Source organism: Spodoptera frugiperda, chromosome 25, assembly GCF_023101765.2.
Source record: "Spodoptera frugiperda isolate SF20-4 chromosome 25, AGI-APGP_CSIRO_Sfru_2.0, whole genome shotgun sequence".
In the NCBI taxonomy this organism is placed as follows: domain Eukaryota; kingdom Metazoa; phylum Arthropoda; class Insecta; order Lepidoptera; family Noctuidae; genus Spodoptera; species Spodoptera frugiperda.
Genome location: NC_064236.1, coordinates 21,736,992 through 21,755,573, shown reverse-complemented (window position 1 = coordinate 21,755,573; position 18,582 = coordinate 21,736,992). Strand labels below are relative to the sequence as shown.

At 37.7% G+C, this 18,582-nt stretch overlaps 1 protein-coding gene across 5 annotated transcripts in view; it reads right to left on the bottom strand.

The window, feature by feature from the left end:
• The window catches only part of LOC118280236 (roquin-1), an 87,001-nt gene that overhangs the window by 6,422 nt on the left and 61,997 nt on the right, over window positions 1-18,582 (bottom strand). For 2 of the 5 annotated variants that reach the window (XM_050704085.1, XM_035600192.2), the window contains exons 4-16: window positions 17,998-18,161; window positions 14,733-14,870; window positions 10,277-10,396; window positions 9,688-9,883; window positions 8,927-9,064; window positions 8,354-8,518; window positions 7,018-7,159; window positions 4,699-4,868; window positions 4,433-4,499; window positions 3,693-3,904; window positions 3,214-3,308; window positions 3,043-3,102; window positions 2,507-2,824 (exon numbers count right to left, since the gene is read on the bottom strand). In XM_050704085.1, coding sequence (XP_050560042.1) covers window positions 2,507-2,824; window positions 3,043-3,102; window positions 3,214-3,308; window positions 3,693-3,904; window positions 4,433-4,499; window positions 4,699-4,868; window positions 7,018-7,159; window positions 8,354-8,518; window positions 8,927-9,064; window positions 9,688-9,883; window positions 10,277-10,396; window positions 14,733-14,870; window positions 17,998-18,161 — 1,985 coding nt within the window. The remainder of the gene's footprint in view (window positions 1-2,506; window positions 2,825-3,042; window positions 3,103-3,213; window positions 3,309-3,692; window positions 3,905-4,432; window positions 4,500-4,698; window positions 4,869-7,017; window positions 7,160-8,353; window positions 8,519-8,926; window positions 9,065-9,687; window positions 9,884-10,276; window positions 10,397-14,732; window positions 14,871-17,997; window positions 18,162-18,582) is intronic. The other 3 variants (XM_035600270.2, XM_035600347.2, XM_035600419.2) reach the window with 3 other exon arrangements.

The window sequence follows — 18,582 nt, the reverse complement described above, 5'->3', positions numbered from 1 at the left end:
CAGCTTAGCAAGGATTCAAGCATCTATAGTTCTTTGCCCGTTATTGAAATAAAATTAGTTTATTAACAACTTGTATATGGACGTTTGATGTTCAAATGCTGAATCGTTCTATAACTTGTATGATGAAAATGTTAAATATGAACAGTTCAGCTAATCATTTACTTTTAAGCAATGGCGGGTTGACCTTGTAGTTAACGGGTCCCGCACATAGAAGCGCCTTGCAGATTTCACTCTTTAGTTAATACAAAGTATTTACAACTTTATTGGTAAGATTTTTGTGTCACATTTAATTTCATTCAAAATTTTCTTCGGGCATAAAGTCTGTACTTATTGCTATGGGTACTTCACCCAGCAAGTCATTACCCATAGCAGGTCTGGCTCTCAATGACAATAAAATAACTTTCAAGATATTTGTTTTTTCATGTGAGTGAAGTGTGTGAGTGAGTAAAATATTAATGCTCTGTGAGTGGGCTACTAGATGCTGATGATATGACATAATGGAATATAGGATGACAAACCAAGGGGTTATAGTGAGAAATTGGAAATTTACGAACAGAAGCACATCATAATATGCAAGTAAATGTCTTTTTACACTATCCTTAACAATATCGAAACTCTACCAAAGAAACTTGAGTGAAGTTTCATGTGCCGTAGTTATTCAAGACTCGTTGTCGAAAACGAATCTACGAAAATGTTTGATGACTTTTCGTAACTTCCGAAATCCCATATCCCATTAAATTCGTCAAAGCACGACTGATTAGCGGATGCATGACAGGAGAATGGTCATAAGAGACACTCATAAGGACATTCCGTATAATGTAAATGTCGCAGCGAAATGATAAAAATAGGGATTTAGCCAAATCTCTAAGGGATTTGATCAAACCACGGAGGATGTCAAAATAACAACACGATTTTATCATTTCCTTAAACAAATCTGGTGATTTGATAAATCCCTAAATTGATTCAGTGAAATGCTAGTGCTAGTGAAGTGACAGAACCGAATCGCTGCAAAACCGATTGCACGTAGTCTTGTCTGTCCTACCCCTTTTTTTATTGAGGGGGGAAAATCATCCAATGCCTTCTCCCGCCTTGAATGAGGCGGGAGGGAGTGTCAGACTCTTACTGACTAAAAACCACCCCGTTCCTTCTCCTGCTTTGAGCCGGAGCCCCGGTAACCGTTTACGGCCCTACCCCTAGAGTGTAATTTAAAATCGCGTAGTTGCAGGGTGAGCGGGAACCGTCTGCGACGATTAGCGCGCATGGGACCGCCGGAGCCCCGCAGCACCGGAGCCGTGACAGAAACCATGCCTGCTGCATGTTGCATGTTTGAAAAAATAAACCTTTAAAATACCACAGAAAAGTTAATTTATTCATTTCCCTGAACCAATTTAGGGATTTGTTCTAGATTTCTTTAGAGGGATTTTTCCAATCACCAGATTTTGCTTAGGGAAATGATAAAATCATGTTGTTATTTTGACATCCTCCGTGGTTTGATCAAATCCCTTAGAGATTTGACCAAATCCCTGTTTTTATCATATCCCTGCGACATACATACCCCATTCAGCTATCCCAATTTTAAAATGGTTTCAACTTTATTGCCTTTGAAATAGAATCGAAAAACTTTTAAAGATATTTGATTGAAGAAGCTCTGTACCAGGATGTCTATGTGTCATATACAGATGGTGTGAAGATCATGGAATGGTAGTCACCTGATTCTCCCAATGATTACTCATTGTTTTTAACTCATTGTTAGCGCTCCTTAACTAAATAAATTAAATAAAAGCTTCAAATAAAAAGGGGCGTCGAACAATGAAAGATAACTTATCGAGAGATGCATTTATTTATTGATTAAGCCGAGCTAGACACAATCACGGTTATATAATGAATGACTAGATACTTTCGATTATTTTACTTACAATTTAGTTACAATAAAATGTCCATAAATATTGATACATATTATTAAACATTGTAAAGCGAAAAAGGTCGCATAGTCCTCTCCTCCCCATGGGGAGCAAGCATAAAAGACAATAGTTCAAGTTTTCGTTTCGATTGTAACTTTTACACGACTGACACTAAAATAATAGTAATATGTTTAGGGATCATGCATGTACCATATAATACAGTAATATTTAGTTTTATATAATTATAGTCTATGTCTAAACACACCCACATACAAGTAGTCGAAACGAAAACGTAAACTTACAGCATTTAGATAATTGTTTATATAATGGATATTCGTAACACGATGCAATGCATATCCTTCGTTCTGTTCCGAGATAAAATAGCTACGGATGTATATACATATTATACATGTGCCTAATGTTAACATCTAGAGCCACACTGCACTATGGCAAACACTACAATGTTGTAATGGTAGACGACAGTTCACTAGTACGTCACGGCAGCTCACTTGCAGCATATTACGGATGGAGATGGGTAATGATACTTAGATACAATATTGTTAGTAAGTAGTTACGTCATTAGTGTTCTCGTCTGGTGTACTTACGTCATCGGAGCCCGTCGCTTGATACGCTTTAGCGGCGGCAGTGAGGCGGTCCGCGACGGTGGACCTGTCGCGCGGGAGCCGGTTGGCGCCGACGGCCAGTCTGCTCGCCGCCACCGTCTGGCTGGCCGTCGGACCGTTGCTTACTGTAGGCACGGGGGCCGGCGCAGCGAAAGGCTCCGGTGGCGCAGGGCAAGGGATAGGCCCGGGGCCCGACACAGGCCCACCCACCGCCCGGGGCCCCGCGCCGTCCACTGGCGACGAGCGACGGGACCGGACTAGTGGGAGGATCACTGACGAGCGCGCCGGTGTGTATACCTGCTGCGATGCGAACCGTTACATTCATATCCCGGTAACCTTGTTCGGCTTCATCTCACAAACAGATATCTCTTTTTGTGTATAGTCACTTTGCTATTTTCGAAGGAAACTAAACTAACAAAGCAAAGATCACCAAAACCTGACCTCATAAATGATAAATCAACCAAGGCGTACCGTACTATGAGTATGGCTTTAGGCAATAAGCAAGCAGTGATAGTTACCTCAGGAGCTAACGGAGGTGCCGATGGCAGTGCTGCTCGCATGTCTCCGAAATTGAACATCTGAAACATACATAAAAAGGGGTAAAAAGGGTTCTTGTTTTATAAAAGTACGCGGTTAAAAACCGCTGCGGTTGCGACTTAATAGTGGCAACTGAACATAACAGCACTTACCTCGCCCGGGTTGGGGGCCCACACGGCGTCGGGACGGGGCCCGTACGTGTTCGCGTTCACTCGGTACTCCGGCATCAGTTCTGTAGGCATCCCCGCTGAAATATACGTACACAGTTGAAATAATAGACAAACATTAACAAATTATTAATATGACGTTCAAAACAAAATGTGGAATCTGTATAACCGCCGTATAACTAAATTCCTGTGAACACTACAGCAGTTTCTAAGTTGTGAGCCAATTGTATAGGGTTCTTTCATCTTAGGTTTTTAGTACTTGACGTACTTTTTAGGTACAAAACTTTTACGCATAGCAAACTAAATATCATCATAAGAAATTGGGTTCTCATAGGACTGCTTTTCCATTTGAATACAGCTATGAATCAAAGTTCAAAATATTATCACCGTATTGTATCGTCCGGATAACTTTGAAAACATTAAAACATAACTTTAAGGTAGTTTCAAGTTTTTTAAGTACTTACGATTGAACAAATCATCCCTGGGAGGCTGGGGAGGTTCTGGTTGTGGGTACATGTGAACGTTGTTCTGCGGAGGCGGCTGTGGCACGAAGGTTCTGTATGGCACCGGACCGTGATGTTCCTCGGGCAAGCGCGCGTTGTACCGCGGGTAGAAACGATCGCCATTCGTAGGGATCAGAATCTCCTGGCCCAGGATTATCGGATGCGGACTGTAACTGTGGTAAACGATCAATTAGTTTTTTTAAATCTATACTAATACTAGTAGTTCTGGAGATTAGCGCGTTCAAACAAACAAACAAACAAACAAACAATCAAACAAACAAACTCTTCAGCTTTATAATATTAGTATTAGTATAGATTATAAAGCTGAAGAGTTTGTTTGTTTGTTTGTTTGAACGCGCTAATCTCAGAAAGTACTGGTCTGATTTGAATAATTCTTTTTGTGTTGGATAGTACATTTATCGAGGAAGGCTATAGGCTATAAAACATCACGCTATGACCAATAGGAGCTAAGCAGAGCGGGTGAAACGCGCAGAAATAGCTAGTGTAAAATATTTGTAATGTATTTTATAAACATCGTTATCTCCAACGCACTCGCTAATCACGGGGACTTAGGCAAACCCTTTGAAGAGGTGGCCCATCGTCCAATAGTGGACTCCCTCCGGTCAATGATGATAAGTTTGCAACAAACATGTACACACAATCATTTATAATGAGTAGGATTATGAAATGTCGTCACTTACATGGCGTGGTGGCCGTTGTTCACGTTGACGTGCTCCATGTCTGCGGGCATGTTCACCGGCGGCATGGCTGCAACACACGTTTTACAAGTGATACACACAGTTATAGAGGCACACAATAAAGATTCGGTACAGAGACATTATTATTTTCTAACTATTGAAGGACTCAGTAGGCAAATGGCTTTTTCTAAACACTATTATAGGTACGTGGATTGTTAATTATTAAATAAAACCACGATATAGAAGAAATACATGCGCTGTAGACTTACGTTGTACGTTAAAATGCCCCTCAATGTGTGGTTGTGGCATGGGGAAGGGCGGGTATTGCACACCCGGCGCCGCCATCGGCATCGTGGGCCCCGGCATCGGAATCGGCTGGTTTGGGTGCAACGGCTGGTTTGGCATCATTGGGTAAGGGAAATTGCCGTTAATCCTAAACCTGCGATAACATTTTATACTTAGACACAAAATATCATCAAAATCATTTAAATAAAAACGCGTCAGCAAAATGTGTTATATTATAAAGTAGGAGTGTGGTATTCCGGGGTACAAAATGTATAACAATTCCATACAAATTATAGTCGACACAATCTAAGCGGTCAACTCTGTCGTTTGTCAGTCTGTATACCATTATAGAACATGTTGTTATGTACGTCCTGGAACGTCAATGTAAAAAAATATAAGTCTTCATAATAATAATTAATTACTTCGTCACTCAAACACTTACATATAGGATGTCATTTTATAAGCATCAAATGTATCTTTACATTATCCAAGAATAACATACATAGTCGCCGTTACAATTCCAAAACTTCAGGTTGGTTACCATAGTGATGATACGTGTCAGTTGTTCATTATCAAATCTATCGTTATTAATATTCTTAAAAAACTGTTTAGGTAATTATATTATAAAATATTGAAAGATAGAATATTAAAACCAAATCCACAGCCTCACAGAAAACCGACGTGAAACAACGCTTGCGTTGTGTTTCGTTGTGTGAGTGAGGTTACCGGAGGCCCCCTTCCCAATCCCCGATTCCCGAACAACAGCCCTTTAATTCCTAACCCCCAAACAGCCGGCAACGCACTTGTAACGCCTTTGGTGTTTCAAGTGTCCATGGGCGGTGGCGATTGCTTACCATCAGGTGATACGTCTGCTCGTTTACCGGTGTTTCATAAAAAAAAGAATCGTATATTTTTGTTTTAATTTAATATACGATCGGTGTTTGATACTGTGTCTAATGGTGTGGATCTTTTAAAAACTTTTGTCTTAATGCCATTGATTCGTCAATGCTCTACGCAATCTCATCTCGGAAGTTTTTGAGATTTTGTCTATTTTGAGATTATATTTTCTAATCCAGTGGTCATAAATAGCAATCGATCTTATTTACCTCTGACTACATGGCAACTGTCAGAATTGACTTCTAAGATTGTGCGGGCTATATTTCAATGGTTTTATGGTAAACAAACAGACATAAATCCTCACAAACTTTCACATTTATAACTTATTTATAACTTTCATATTTTCAATAGTAGTAGGATCACTGTTACTGATTACTGATATAATTATATACTTAGTCTGGCCATAAATACTGTTACACTTAAAAAAAATCCCTTCGAAAGAGTGCTTCTATTGATAACTGGCCTCAACGTTTCGTATATTTATGTATTAAACTAACACACTGTCAAAGTAATAAATGTTATTTGCAGTTAAAAAGATTTTTTTTTTCTTTATTACAATATTTATGGCAAGACTAGTTATAAAAATACTGATTATTACACGTTTGATAATGTCGCAAGCATAGCCAAAGTATTATGTAATATAAAAATATTTGTCGCCTTAGGTATAACACACGCAAGCATGCTGTGAGCGAAACAATTCGCGAGGCGAATATAAGGTCCCATTCTCAAATAGGTACTAGAGCTTTTACTGTTAAGAAATATAAAGCAACGACTTTTGATTACATATCTAATTACAACTAACATTTTCCCGAAGGCTGACTGAGATAATATAAAAAATAATTATGCAGTAGCCATGCAATACCGAATAACAATATCTCGTAAATTATTCACTATTTCATTAGTAAAAAAAAAAAAATATTTATTTTAAAAATGTATCCCCAGCGCTACACAATATTGAGAAGAAATTCAAAGCTAAAAAAAAAACTTTCGAAAGGAAATCTATTTTCTATTTTACCATAAAATAATGAGAAAATGCCACAAATACAAAATGTCTATAGTTCTTGGCGAGGACTATACCGTGCAAAGTTACATACAATTTTCATGCAATCACAACATTTTTTATCGCTGATGCGGATAATTGCATAAGGTATTAAGGATCGCTGTGCGCACAGGCTTCAAGGCCGCATTTGCAGTTTCATTTAATTTCGGCTTTGGTATGTATGCATTGCGATTTAGTCTTTAACGTTGAAAATGCAACACTGGCCGATAAAAGCGTCGCGTTATAATAGAGCTGGACGTATGAACATACTCTATGAGACGCACTCGTTATATTTGAACGCTTTTTAACGTACTTCAAATAACTCCCATGCGAATAGGGCCTAACTGAAATGATTTAGTATGTTTACCTTTCCATTTCTTCCTCCGAGTGGGCGAAAGTACATGAGTTTCCTCGAGGACAGAAGGAGCGCGTGGCCGCGTCTCTGCACATGGACACCTTGTACTTATTGTGTGTTGGGGTCGACGCTGCCGTCTGCGGGGAGATTTGACCTATGAAAAATAAAAGTTATTTTAAGTCAATAAAGTAGTTTTTTGAAAAATATATGTAGTAGAATACAAGGTGTTCTAGCAGTTATTTTATGCTGTTCATTCAATTCCAAATGATAAGTTAAAATTTCTAAGATAAATTAAAAAGTTTCTCATGAATTACCTAATTGTAGAACTGGATAATAACTACAAATAACGGTTTATACACGTAAATATACTGTGAAAAGAGAAAAGCTCTACGGAGCGTAAGCGCCAACGCGACGTCGCAGCGTCTGCGTACGCTACCCATGATGAAGACTTTTTTTACGTTTGATGGGTCGACGTTTGACCGCTATCTCACCTGATGGTAAGTGACGATCCGGCCTACGATGGAGCACGTCTGCCCATAAGTAACCTATTCACTCGGGCTTTGAATACACCCAGGGTATACCCATCAGGAAACACAGACTCCGGCAAAGAGGTCCACTCCCTAGCAGTTCGCACAAGGAAGCTTGAAGCGAAGCGCTTCGTGCGACTCCGTCTGTGATTCGAAACTAGTAGAGCTTTTCTCATAATATTTACGTAATTAAAGTAGTAAACCGTTATTTTTTAGTTAATTTAGTGTGTATCACGATATTTATTATAAAAAAAAAAATACATCAATATTATTTATTAAAAGCTTTGGCGTTTTTAATTGTTTTTAAATTAATCGTGGTTGGTATATTCTGAGATACAAAGTATCTGTTATATGTATATCTGCAAACGATTGCTTATGTCCATAATGAATATCGAATGTGGGGAAAGATAATTTAAAGCGAGACGATGATAAACTGTTTTTTATGGCTTTATACGACTATACCGGGTGACTGGTGTAATAGGCTCAATACTTATAGAGAGTACTCGGTACTCGATTCTCGTTAACTTTATATAAAAAAAATAGCTGTACAGTGTAGGTACCTATGTATTCTGTGTTGATAGCGCGCTGCGCGATCCGTACGTCAGCGCGGTGTCCAAGTATTCCGCAGTTAAATAAATAAATACTGGACACTCGGTGTACTGTGTACGAAGTTTACTAAGAAGTTATTAAATATTTCATTTTCATGTTATTTTATTTCATGATATATGTTCGCATACTATCACGTCCTCAAATATTGAACGTATCTCACCAGTCAGTGTGTATACAACGACATAGTTCAAAGAAAAATAATTAATACTCACTGGCACTGTTATCCATACACCGTTCGGGCAGTGGGTGTTGTTTCTGATTGTGGTTGGAGTCCCGCCCGGTGGCCTGTTGCTGCAAGTAATGTATGAGGCCGGCCACGACCTCTTTCAGTGACGTCATCACCTCAGCTAGTTGCTGCCAAGACGGGTTCTTCGCGTCTAGAAAACATTTCGTAGAGGTCTCGTAAATTAAAAAAAAATACTTATATATTAGTGGTGTCAGTTTCTAATTAAGGTATCTCATTTTATATCTTTTTTTTTTAATTTTATAAAAATAAATGTTGTGACATACTAACGGACGGACGGACGGAGGGACGGACAGACAGACAGACATGACGAATCTATAAGGGTTCCGTTTTTGCCATTTGACTACGGAACCCTAAAAACGTTATGTCAAACTTCTTTATTTTTTCGATACAAAGTAGAAATGTTAACAAAAAGATTGGAGAAATACCACGTATGCAAAAATCAGCTTAAACTGACCGCTGAATGTGTGGAAAGGTCAAACAGAGATCATGATAACATAGCTCGATGTAGTACCAGAAAATGTGGTAAATAAATACATACCAGGGCTAGCGTCGATGTTGGCTAGTCTGTCGAGGTGCATGCTCATGACCACCAGTTGCGCTGGGTCACCGGTCCTCTGCAACGCTATGAACAACTCCTGGACTGACTGCGCGAACGATTGCGGAGTTTGCAATTTGTCTGAAACATACAGATTACATGCAAAAATACTAACTTCAAAGGCCACAAACTAAAAACATAGAAAAGGTAAAAATAATAATTAAATAATAATAAAAAAACAATCATTGGTTTAGTCAGGACAATGTAAGAGGTCTACTTTTGTCAGTCTATGTACCGCTATAACTTATTTTAACTCGATATAACTTAAGGTACGCGTCCAAAGGCCCGCATCGCACGCACCGCACGCAACGGATTTTTATAATCGAGATATTGTCGAATTATTTTGTATGAAAAATTAAAAAAAAAATCAATGACTGTGTGGCGACACATTGACAAGTAACAAGTGACAGATGACAGAAGTCGCACATAGACTATCGACGAGCAAATCAACGGATGACGTCACAAATATCCTAAACATAATTCACATGCCAGTCGATTCTTTAATATGGTCTCAATCATACCCTACCTAGGTAGGTAGGGTAACTCTAGAGTTATGGAAAAAAAACACGTTGTATAGAGTTGTATATTACTTATCGCCCACAACATGTACAAAGTTCTCATCATACAAATTAATTAAGCTTCCATGGTTGTTGAGGAAGGTTATCTAAGATATTGTGATAAGGTTTATATTTGTGCACACATACCAATAATGCTCTGCATGTGACTCTTGTGGGCGGTGTCTCCGTAGAGCAGCGCACTCCATTGGTCGGGGGCTATCCTAAGCCCCGCCTCCGTTGCTATTTGAACTATCTGCGCGTCATGTTCGCGCCTTAACGACTCGTATGTGCGGAATTCTTCCTTTAGTTGCATTAGAGATGAATCGCATTCGCGTTTAGATACCTGTGGAATAAAAAAAAATACATTAGTAAGTCTCTCACTCAGTCATATCAGTTTCTCTATGAATTTGACCGAAACTCGACGCCAATGGAAAATTAAATAACGTTCTTTTGCTAGGCTACTATTGGTTCTTCAGTGTTCAATTCCCCGCGGCATTGGTTCAGGCTATAGTGTGGAGCGAGCGGGACTGGGATACCGCATCTCCTCCTCTACTCTACTCTACTCCTACTACTCCTCCGCACTAATGCAGCAGTGGTCACTCATAGACTGTTGATGGTTACTTTAAGTCTATACAAGCAAATTTTTCAGCCAGCCAGCTGAGCTGACAGAAACTTAATAAGATTTATAGTATTTTGTTTAAGATAAAGTACACATAAATAACTTATGTTAACTTACCTCAGGACTTACCTTAAAGCAAGAAGCTCTGTAAAGGAGCTGGACGACATGGCCTATGCTAGTTTTGGAAGCCTGCGGAAAATGAGGCTCCAGTCTTTGGACAACAAACATCACTAACACCTGTAACAGAAACACACAACATACAACCCTTTTGTTTTATAAATAAAGTGTATTTTGGCAAGAGATCATTGTATATTTTTATAGCCAGATATTGTGTTTTATTTTTAAAATTTATTCACCAAAATATACATGTATTAACTTTTACATCAAAAATCGCCAAACTGTATAACACATACAATGTTATTACAATATTATTATCATACAATGTTATTTATTACTTATTTCTACTATTAATGAATACGTAATACAGTAGAAACTCGATTAACCGGACTAATTATTGTCGTTAGGCATTCGGATAATCGAAAATCCGGATAATCGAACTTACGAAGAAAAGCAAATTTTGTGCATACATATTATGTTGTACATACGATGTTATGTGTTTATTAAAAACAACAAACACATATGAATGAAAATCAATGTTAATAAGGGGTAATTCCAGTTCCGACATGTTCATACTTGCATAAATTCGACTCCTAAGTAATTTTAATATAATGAGTCGGTAGTCCGGATAATCGCGAATCCGTATAACCGAGAGCCGGATAATCGAGTTCCTACTGTATATATCTTTATATTTAAAACAATGAACTTTAATTTTAAATAGGTACTTATGTATTTAACATATTTAAAATTCCTTCTTCAGTATTTTCTTTAAGTTAACAGTGTTATTTCTTATGAAAGCTACCTTTATTATAAATTATTGGGGTCAAATATTGCCGAGTCCTTTTTCCGTAGTAATTTTTAACCTTAGGTATTACAAATTTACCCTGTACAGCCCTCCCAGTAGATAACTGTGTGTTACAGGCTCTTTATATCCACTTGAGTAATACTGTTCCATAGCTATAAGGTACTCTACTTTGGTGTGCACTTGTAGTATTTTACAAATGTTGTACCTACAATTTCTCATAATTTGGCTTACATTTCAATATGACTTTTTTACTTACAATATATTTTAAAAATCTAGTCTGTAACAGGGTAGATGACTAATTTTTATTTTAAGGACGCGTTCTCATAATTGATAGGTATCGAATCGCATCACTACATTGACACGACTCTCGACAATACACACATACGCACGGATAGCTGCGGAAATTATGACAAAATGAACTTGATACTTTGAAAGTTTGAATGTTTTCTTACTTTCTTTTTTAATATTTTTATTTTGTTTAGTGCGTGCGTAGACTCAAATGTTTTGTGTTATCTGATGTTCAATTCAATTCTACTGGATGTAACTTACGGACGACAAGAGCCAAGTGTGCCGAATTTGGGCTCGGATTATTCGATTGGTGTCATTTTCATAGTTTTCGGAAAGTAAGCGTTCGAAATCAAAAATCAAATGGTGCCAACGCAAAACTAACTTTTTACATGCTTTTATTTAGTTTCATATGTAAAGAATGTATGTATGTGTGTTTGTTTGTTTGTATGTTTCTATGTAACCAACCTCTTCCAACTCGATTTTTACCCATTTTAAACGGACCGATTTCGTTCAAACTTTGTAGACTTATCAAGGACCGGTGGCAAATTAATACCTCGTAGAAATTAATCGAGGATCTAGAATCCCTGACGTGGACACTTAACAGCCCAGCTGAACCTGAAGAGATATGAATATACTTTCTTAAGAAAAGTTGTTCAGCGTGATGAGCACTTGTTGGCGACATACGAAAATCGAGGATGTAGAATCCCTGACATGGACTCCTAACAGCCCAGCCGAACCTGAAGAGATTTGAATATACTTTCTTAAGAAAAGATATTCAGCGTGATGAGCACTTTTTCGCCATATCTTTTATACTATTTATTCTCATAACAATACCAAATTTTCCGCCCACTGTTAGTATTAATATTAATACTCCATATTTATTTAAAATTCTCTAAATTTACATTTTTAAATAATATTTAAAACATACAATATAAAATAATATTAATATTAAAATTATTGTTAGTATTAATATTACGGACCCAAAAACCATAAAAAACACGACTGGCACAATGATAAAAAATGTCGACAACCTTTTATTTTATTTGCGCTATCTAGGAATCACCACTTAATTTTCACTCCGTATTCGATATTAGCGACCTCAAAAATCACAACAATGACACTCATGTCGAAAAATTAATATATTTATGTCGGCGCCATCTTGAACTTGATTTTCACTTTATATTCGCTATAAACAACCCCAAAAACCATGAAAATGACACCCATGATGGAAAGTTGGCAAATCTTGTCGGCGCCATCTTGGATTTTAATTTTGACTCCATATTCGCTATAAGCGACCCCGAAAACCATGAAAATGACACCCATGATGGAAAGTTGGCAAATCTTGTCGGCGTCATCTTGGATTTTAATTTTGACTTCATATTCGCTATAAGCGACCCCGAAAACAATGAAAATGACACCCATGATGGAAATTTGGCAAATCTTGTCGGCGCTATCTTGGATTTTAATTTTGACTTCATATTCGCTATAAGTGACCCAGAAAACAATGAAAATGACACCCATGATGGAAATTTGGCAAATCTTGTCGGCGCCATCTTGGATTTTAATTTTGACTTCATATTCGCTATAAGCGACCCCGAAAACCATGAAAATGACACCCATGAATTTTGATTTTGACTCCATATTCGCTATAAACAACCCCAAAAACCATGAAAATGACACCCATGATGGAAAGTTGGCAAATCTTGTCGGCGCCATCTTGGATTTTAATTTTGACTTCATATTCGCTATAAGCGACCCCAAAAACCATGAAAATGACACCCATGATGGAAATTTGGCAAATCTTGTCGGCGCCATCTTGGATTTTAATTTTGACTTCATATTCGCTATAAGCGACCCCGAAAACCATGAAAATGACACCCATGATGGAAATTTGGCAAATCTTGTCGGCGCCATCTTGGATTTTAATTTTGACTTCATATTCGCTATAAGTGACCCAGAAAACCATGAAAATGACACCCATGACGGAAAGTTGGCAAGTCTTGTCGGCGCCATCTTGGATTTTAATTTTGACTCCATATTCGCTATAAGCGACCCCGAAAACCATGAAAATGACACCCATGATGGAAAGTTGGCAAATCTTGTCGGCGCCATCTTGGATTTTGATTTAACCTCATGTTCAAAATAATATAACGAAACATTCGTTCAGTAAAATAAAAAATATCTTACCTTGTAACTTGACAAGGTAAGACAGCTCGTACAGAATGTTTAAAATATCAAGATTGGTTTGTGAAGTATAATATCAAATATTTTGTACTCGTACAGCGATCTTTTTCAAGGCCATTTTTTGTAACAGGCGACGCAGCGTCCACTCACGACAGCGCTCGAGCGCAGACTGAAATTTCATTTGACATTTTCTATCCAATAAATCTAAATAGTAAACAAATAAAATAACCCTTATTGCTACGCTTTAAAGTTGATGTCTGACAGCAAAATAGGAGAAAAAATTAAACGGGAACTTTTATTTATTTCCGAGACAATTTGTAATATTTTCGTATTTTTTTCCAATAGTATAATTTTTGATTATGTCTGCTTCCCCGGGATATTTTTTGAGATTCAGAATTATGCGTGTAGTAGCAGTAAAATATCCCTAAACTCAACCCTTTTTTGTCAATTTTGTGTGAAGAGGTAAAGAAAAATCGTGTTTGCAATAATAAAATATAACTTTTTTCACATTACAAATCTATATTTTTGGAGATAAAGAAGTGATCTATCTATTGTAAATGTTAGTTATGTTCAGTTAAGTTTCTTTTGGTCGTAATATACACCGAAAAATAGCTTATTTAGGTCAGATTTAAGAACGCGTCCTTAATGTCCGTCTTGTAGATTATTTTAAAATATTAGCCACGTATTTTTTATTTTCTTATAGAAACCAGTACTTTGGACAATATATTGATTTGAAATATCGCGTGACGTCACTTTTAAGTATGTTTTATATAAGTATTGTTATCTTATACGATAAAATAAAAAATACGTGTCTAATATTTTTTCATTACCCAACTGACGGACTAATTAGATTTTAATTTTCCGATTGTGAGTCCGTAACAACTTAGTCCGTATCCAATTAACGAGGCGAGATAATTTAAGGAGGTTCGTGGTCCGTGATAGTTTGAAGAATGCCAGTCCATATCTAAAATTTTCTTTATAACAAGAGACTGTGAAACTAAATAAAAAGTGGCTAAAAATAACATTATTTACAGCAGCAGCGCTCTCTGATAGATCTGCTAACAAGATCTTTAACCTGCCATCCAAGCTTATGTGATAGTGATAGTCGAGCCGTGGACTATCACGGACCGCGAATATATGAAGGTGATGATGATTCAGCGAAGGAGCAGTTTTATTTACCTTTCTGGATAGTGCAGATCCGTCCTCGAGAGCCAGCAGTACAAGTTTGAGGACTTCCTCCTGCATCGCCGGGCCGAGAAACTGACAGCCGCGCGCTCTCACTGCCGCCCACAGGTTGGCGCTCAATTGCTGTGGGTTCTGTAACAAAACCACACGGCAAACTTAACTATAGACGTGCTTTAGTACGATTGGACCTGGACATTGGACCTACGATTGGAGTGATAAAACCGGCGTGAAAGTTGGTTCTAAGCTTACCAGCAGTTGCTCCATCTGCTCATTTACCAGCCTATACATATGTCACCAGTCACAACCTTTTCGCAAGTGAAGTATCGGACCGGAACGTTTAAAACTACGACCTCCAGCTTGCTATCTAAGTATAGATTCTTTAGATTTATTATTTAAGAAATTTTATATCATAAAAAGTATACAAATAACAACTTAAGATAATGAAAAACATCAGTGGCGGACTCGGAATAGGGTAGGCAAGCTAATATTGTATTATGATTACCCCCATATACATAATATTATGTTGTTAGAAGCATAGAAGAAAAAAACGTCTTCTTGTGGCGGGAATATTTAAACAGTGGTTCGACGCCCGACGAGATGAAAACAAGATGGCGCCAGCTAGGAGTTATTGATTTTGCTTATTTTGTTTTTTTTTAATAATTCTGTTTTGTGGGTGAATCTGCGTAATTTTGTATTGTTGTTTTTCATTCAAAATTGTGTTCGGTTTAGCTTTTAATGTTACATTGTAGTTGTTGTACATTTTATTATACCCCGGTCTTCCAAGTTTCTAAAACCCGACGTGGTTTAAAACCAATTAGTTTCTAATATCAAAAGTAAGGTGAAATCAACGAGGAATTTTAATTTTTTTTTTTTCAGAAGGGGGATACAAATTGATACAGTAATATTCCATTGTTCTGATTGAATATTTATAGCATATTCTGATTGAATTTTTTTGATAAAAAGATGACTTTTCTACCTCACCTAGAGATTATAATAGAGAAGGCCTCTAGAATGTTAGGATTTATTATACGAAATGGAAAAAAATACGCAGCATTCGTCCAAAAATAGTACACATTGTTTAATAGCCTTGTACGTGGGTGATTCTTCAAAAAAAGTCACAAAAAGTTAACGGCGTCATTATCCTCACCCAAAAGTTAACAATTCTGGCGATTGAAACACAAAATTTGGTTTCAATAAATTAAGCTGTGACACTGCTCTCAACCAATCAAATATAAATAAGGATGACAATAAGCTACCATGATGCTTAATAACGCGGGAGAATAATGATTTGTTAAATAAAAGTTAAAGTTTTTTGAAGAAACACCCACGTAATACCCTGGATTATTGCAGTGTTGTGTGGAGGCCTCATTTTGCTACACATTCACTTCGATTGGAACGAATACAGAAGCGATTCATGTGGCATCTAGTAAAAGGCAGTAATAAGGCAATAAGAAAAGCATCGTATAAAAACAAACTTTCACAATATCGAATGATATCTTTAAATAGTCGTAGAGAATTGTCAGATTGCTTATTCATGTATAAATTAATGAACAACATTGTAGACTGCCCAGTGCTATTAAACAAAGTGAAATACCGAGTGGCGAGTGCCTGCTGGATACCCACGCAATCGCATCACCCCTCTGTATCCGCCTCCTCGCAGGACTGTACTAGGAGCAAATTCCCCATTACCGAGACTATGCAGGTTGCTAAGCAACTGTAGCGATTTGGTGGACATTCACGTGACGTCATTTGGTCGGTTCCGATCTACGCTGCTAAGACATCTGTCCAAGAGAAACTAAAAAACGCATAAATGTGGGTTACTGTCTCTCTGTACTTTTCAAATTTTTTTTCTTGCAAGCCTTTTTTTGTGTTAATATGTCGATATATAACAACTGTTTTACTTAGTATTTATATTATATAACAGTAAGGTATAACCGATAATGCTGTATTCACCTATAAGTATTTGTTACACTTACTTTAAGAACTTGCATGTATTTATTATATTGTACTGGTGTAAACAAACGTTGGTATTATCTAAATAAAAAAATAATAAAAGTATACCTATGAGTGAAAAATGATGGTGAGTACGTTCCAATTTTCACTGCTCCTAAGTAATTAATGAAAAGCAGTTAAAAACTGCCGCGGTACAGTTGTAGTGCGGTTGGGGCTTAATTTAAGATCAGTTTATAAAAAAATAATGAAAACTAACGATTCAATTAACCTTTTCACACGTAGGCACGTATAACTAAGAATGTATTTAGCGATCATTGTCTGGGTTCACTCTGGCAGGAGTTAATGTGTAAGGACGCTAAACGAATTCACATGAAGACAGTGACGCAAATCGCCGCCGCCGTACTTAATCGAGCTTGAACCAAGTGATGTCAAACTTGCTTTGAACGTCACGAGACTTGCATAGCACACGTTTTGCATAATAAACGTGGTGAAACACACTAGCTTTAAAAGTTTTAGTATGTTTGTTTATTCACGAACTGTACTGTATCATCAACAAAAACGTCATATTTTTTTAAATCATCCATTGACTTGTCCCGCCTTAGGCGAGGCGAGAGAGAGTGTCAAACTTACTAACTAAAGACCACACCGCTCCTACTTTTGCTTTTAGAGGCGAAGCCCTGGTAACCCGCTGGGCAGTCCGCAGCCCCGGGTCAGCATCAGCTCTACTGGGCTCCATCTATAGTGGTTCTTTCAGGCGCGACGCGTTCCGGGCGCGACTCAATATTATGGGTGGGGAGTACATTTATATGCAGTGAAGAGCGACTCTAGTACAGTTCGCAATAATATAGCTTATTAGTAACCATAAATGGGTAGACAGAAGCATACTCTATACTCGTCGCAATTACTATTCAACTTAAGTTACTTTGTTTGAATCGGCTTCAGATAACCCAAATCCGTAGGGACGGTAGTGCATAATATAATATGAAAAGGGATGTCAGCTCATTCAGAGTTGGTTGGGCCGTTAACCCTAACCATTTGAAAAAGCTAATGCCCGTTTTCGTTAACTTCTCCTAATTAAGAAAAACCAAAGCGAACACAACATATGGCAAGCATATTACGATACAAAAGTACCAGACCTGATCTCTGATGATACAAGTCGACTGATCGGAAAACCTAAAGAAAATACTTTACTTTGTAGATAGAACCGTATCAGATGTCCGTAAATACTAGTGGACAATATTAAATAAGCTGTCAAATTAACGAGAACCGTTGAGTCAGTTAAGGATTTTAGAACTGGTGTTGTTACCTGATGTTGCAGTATCAGTTCGGTGACGGTTCTCTCGCCAAGGGACCGCGCAGCTCGCGCCGCCCTGCCCCTTCCCTCCGCGTCGGTGACGGCACACTGCAGTAGCATAACCAGCTTCCTCTGCATAGGCCGAGAAAGCCGGCTACCAGCCATACTATTGTTTGCTGGAAAACAAAACACAAAACCGGCGTGAAACAGTGACTGAGGTTACCAGGGTTCTAATTGAAACACTACTTTGTAGCAAGCATAAACCAATCCCAAACTTTCTATTACCAGTAATGATAATTGATAATGACTCAGGACCTTGGAGCGTCGAGAGAGACTCTCGAATGGCCGACGGGAACCACTTCATCAAAAATGTAAAACATTTACTTACTATATTTATTTACGTATCAACCCACAACTTAGTCCCAAGAGTGGAGGCCAAAAAAGGTCAATGGGCAAAATGTATGGGAAAAAACCCACGGCGGACAGAAATGAAATTATCAGGATATATGAATAAAATGTGTCTAGTTTATCATGGTAAGGGTCGCTTTCTTGTGGGATGTGGGAGAGTGGAGAAAAATAAACTTTTACATAATTATT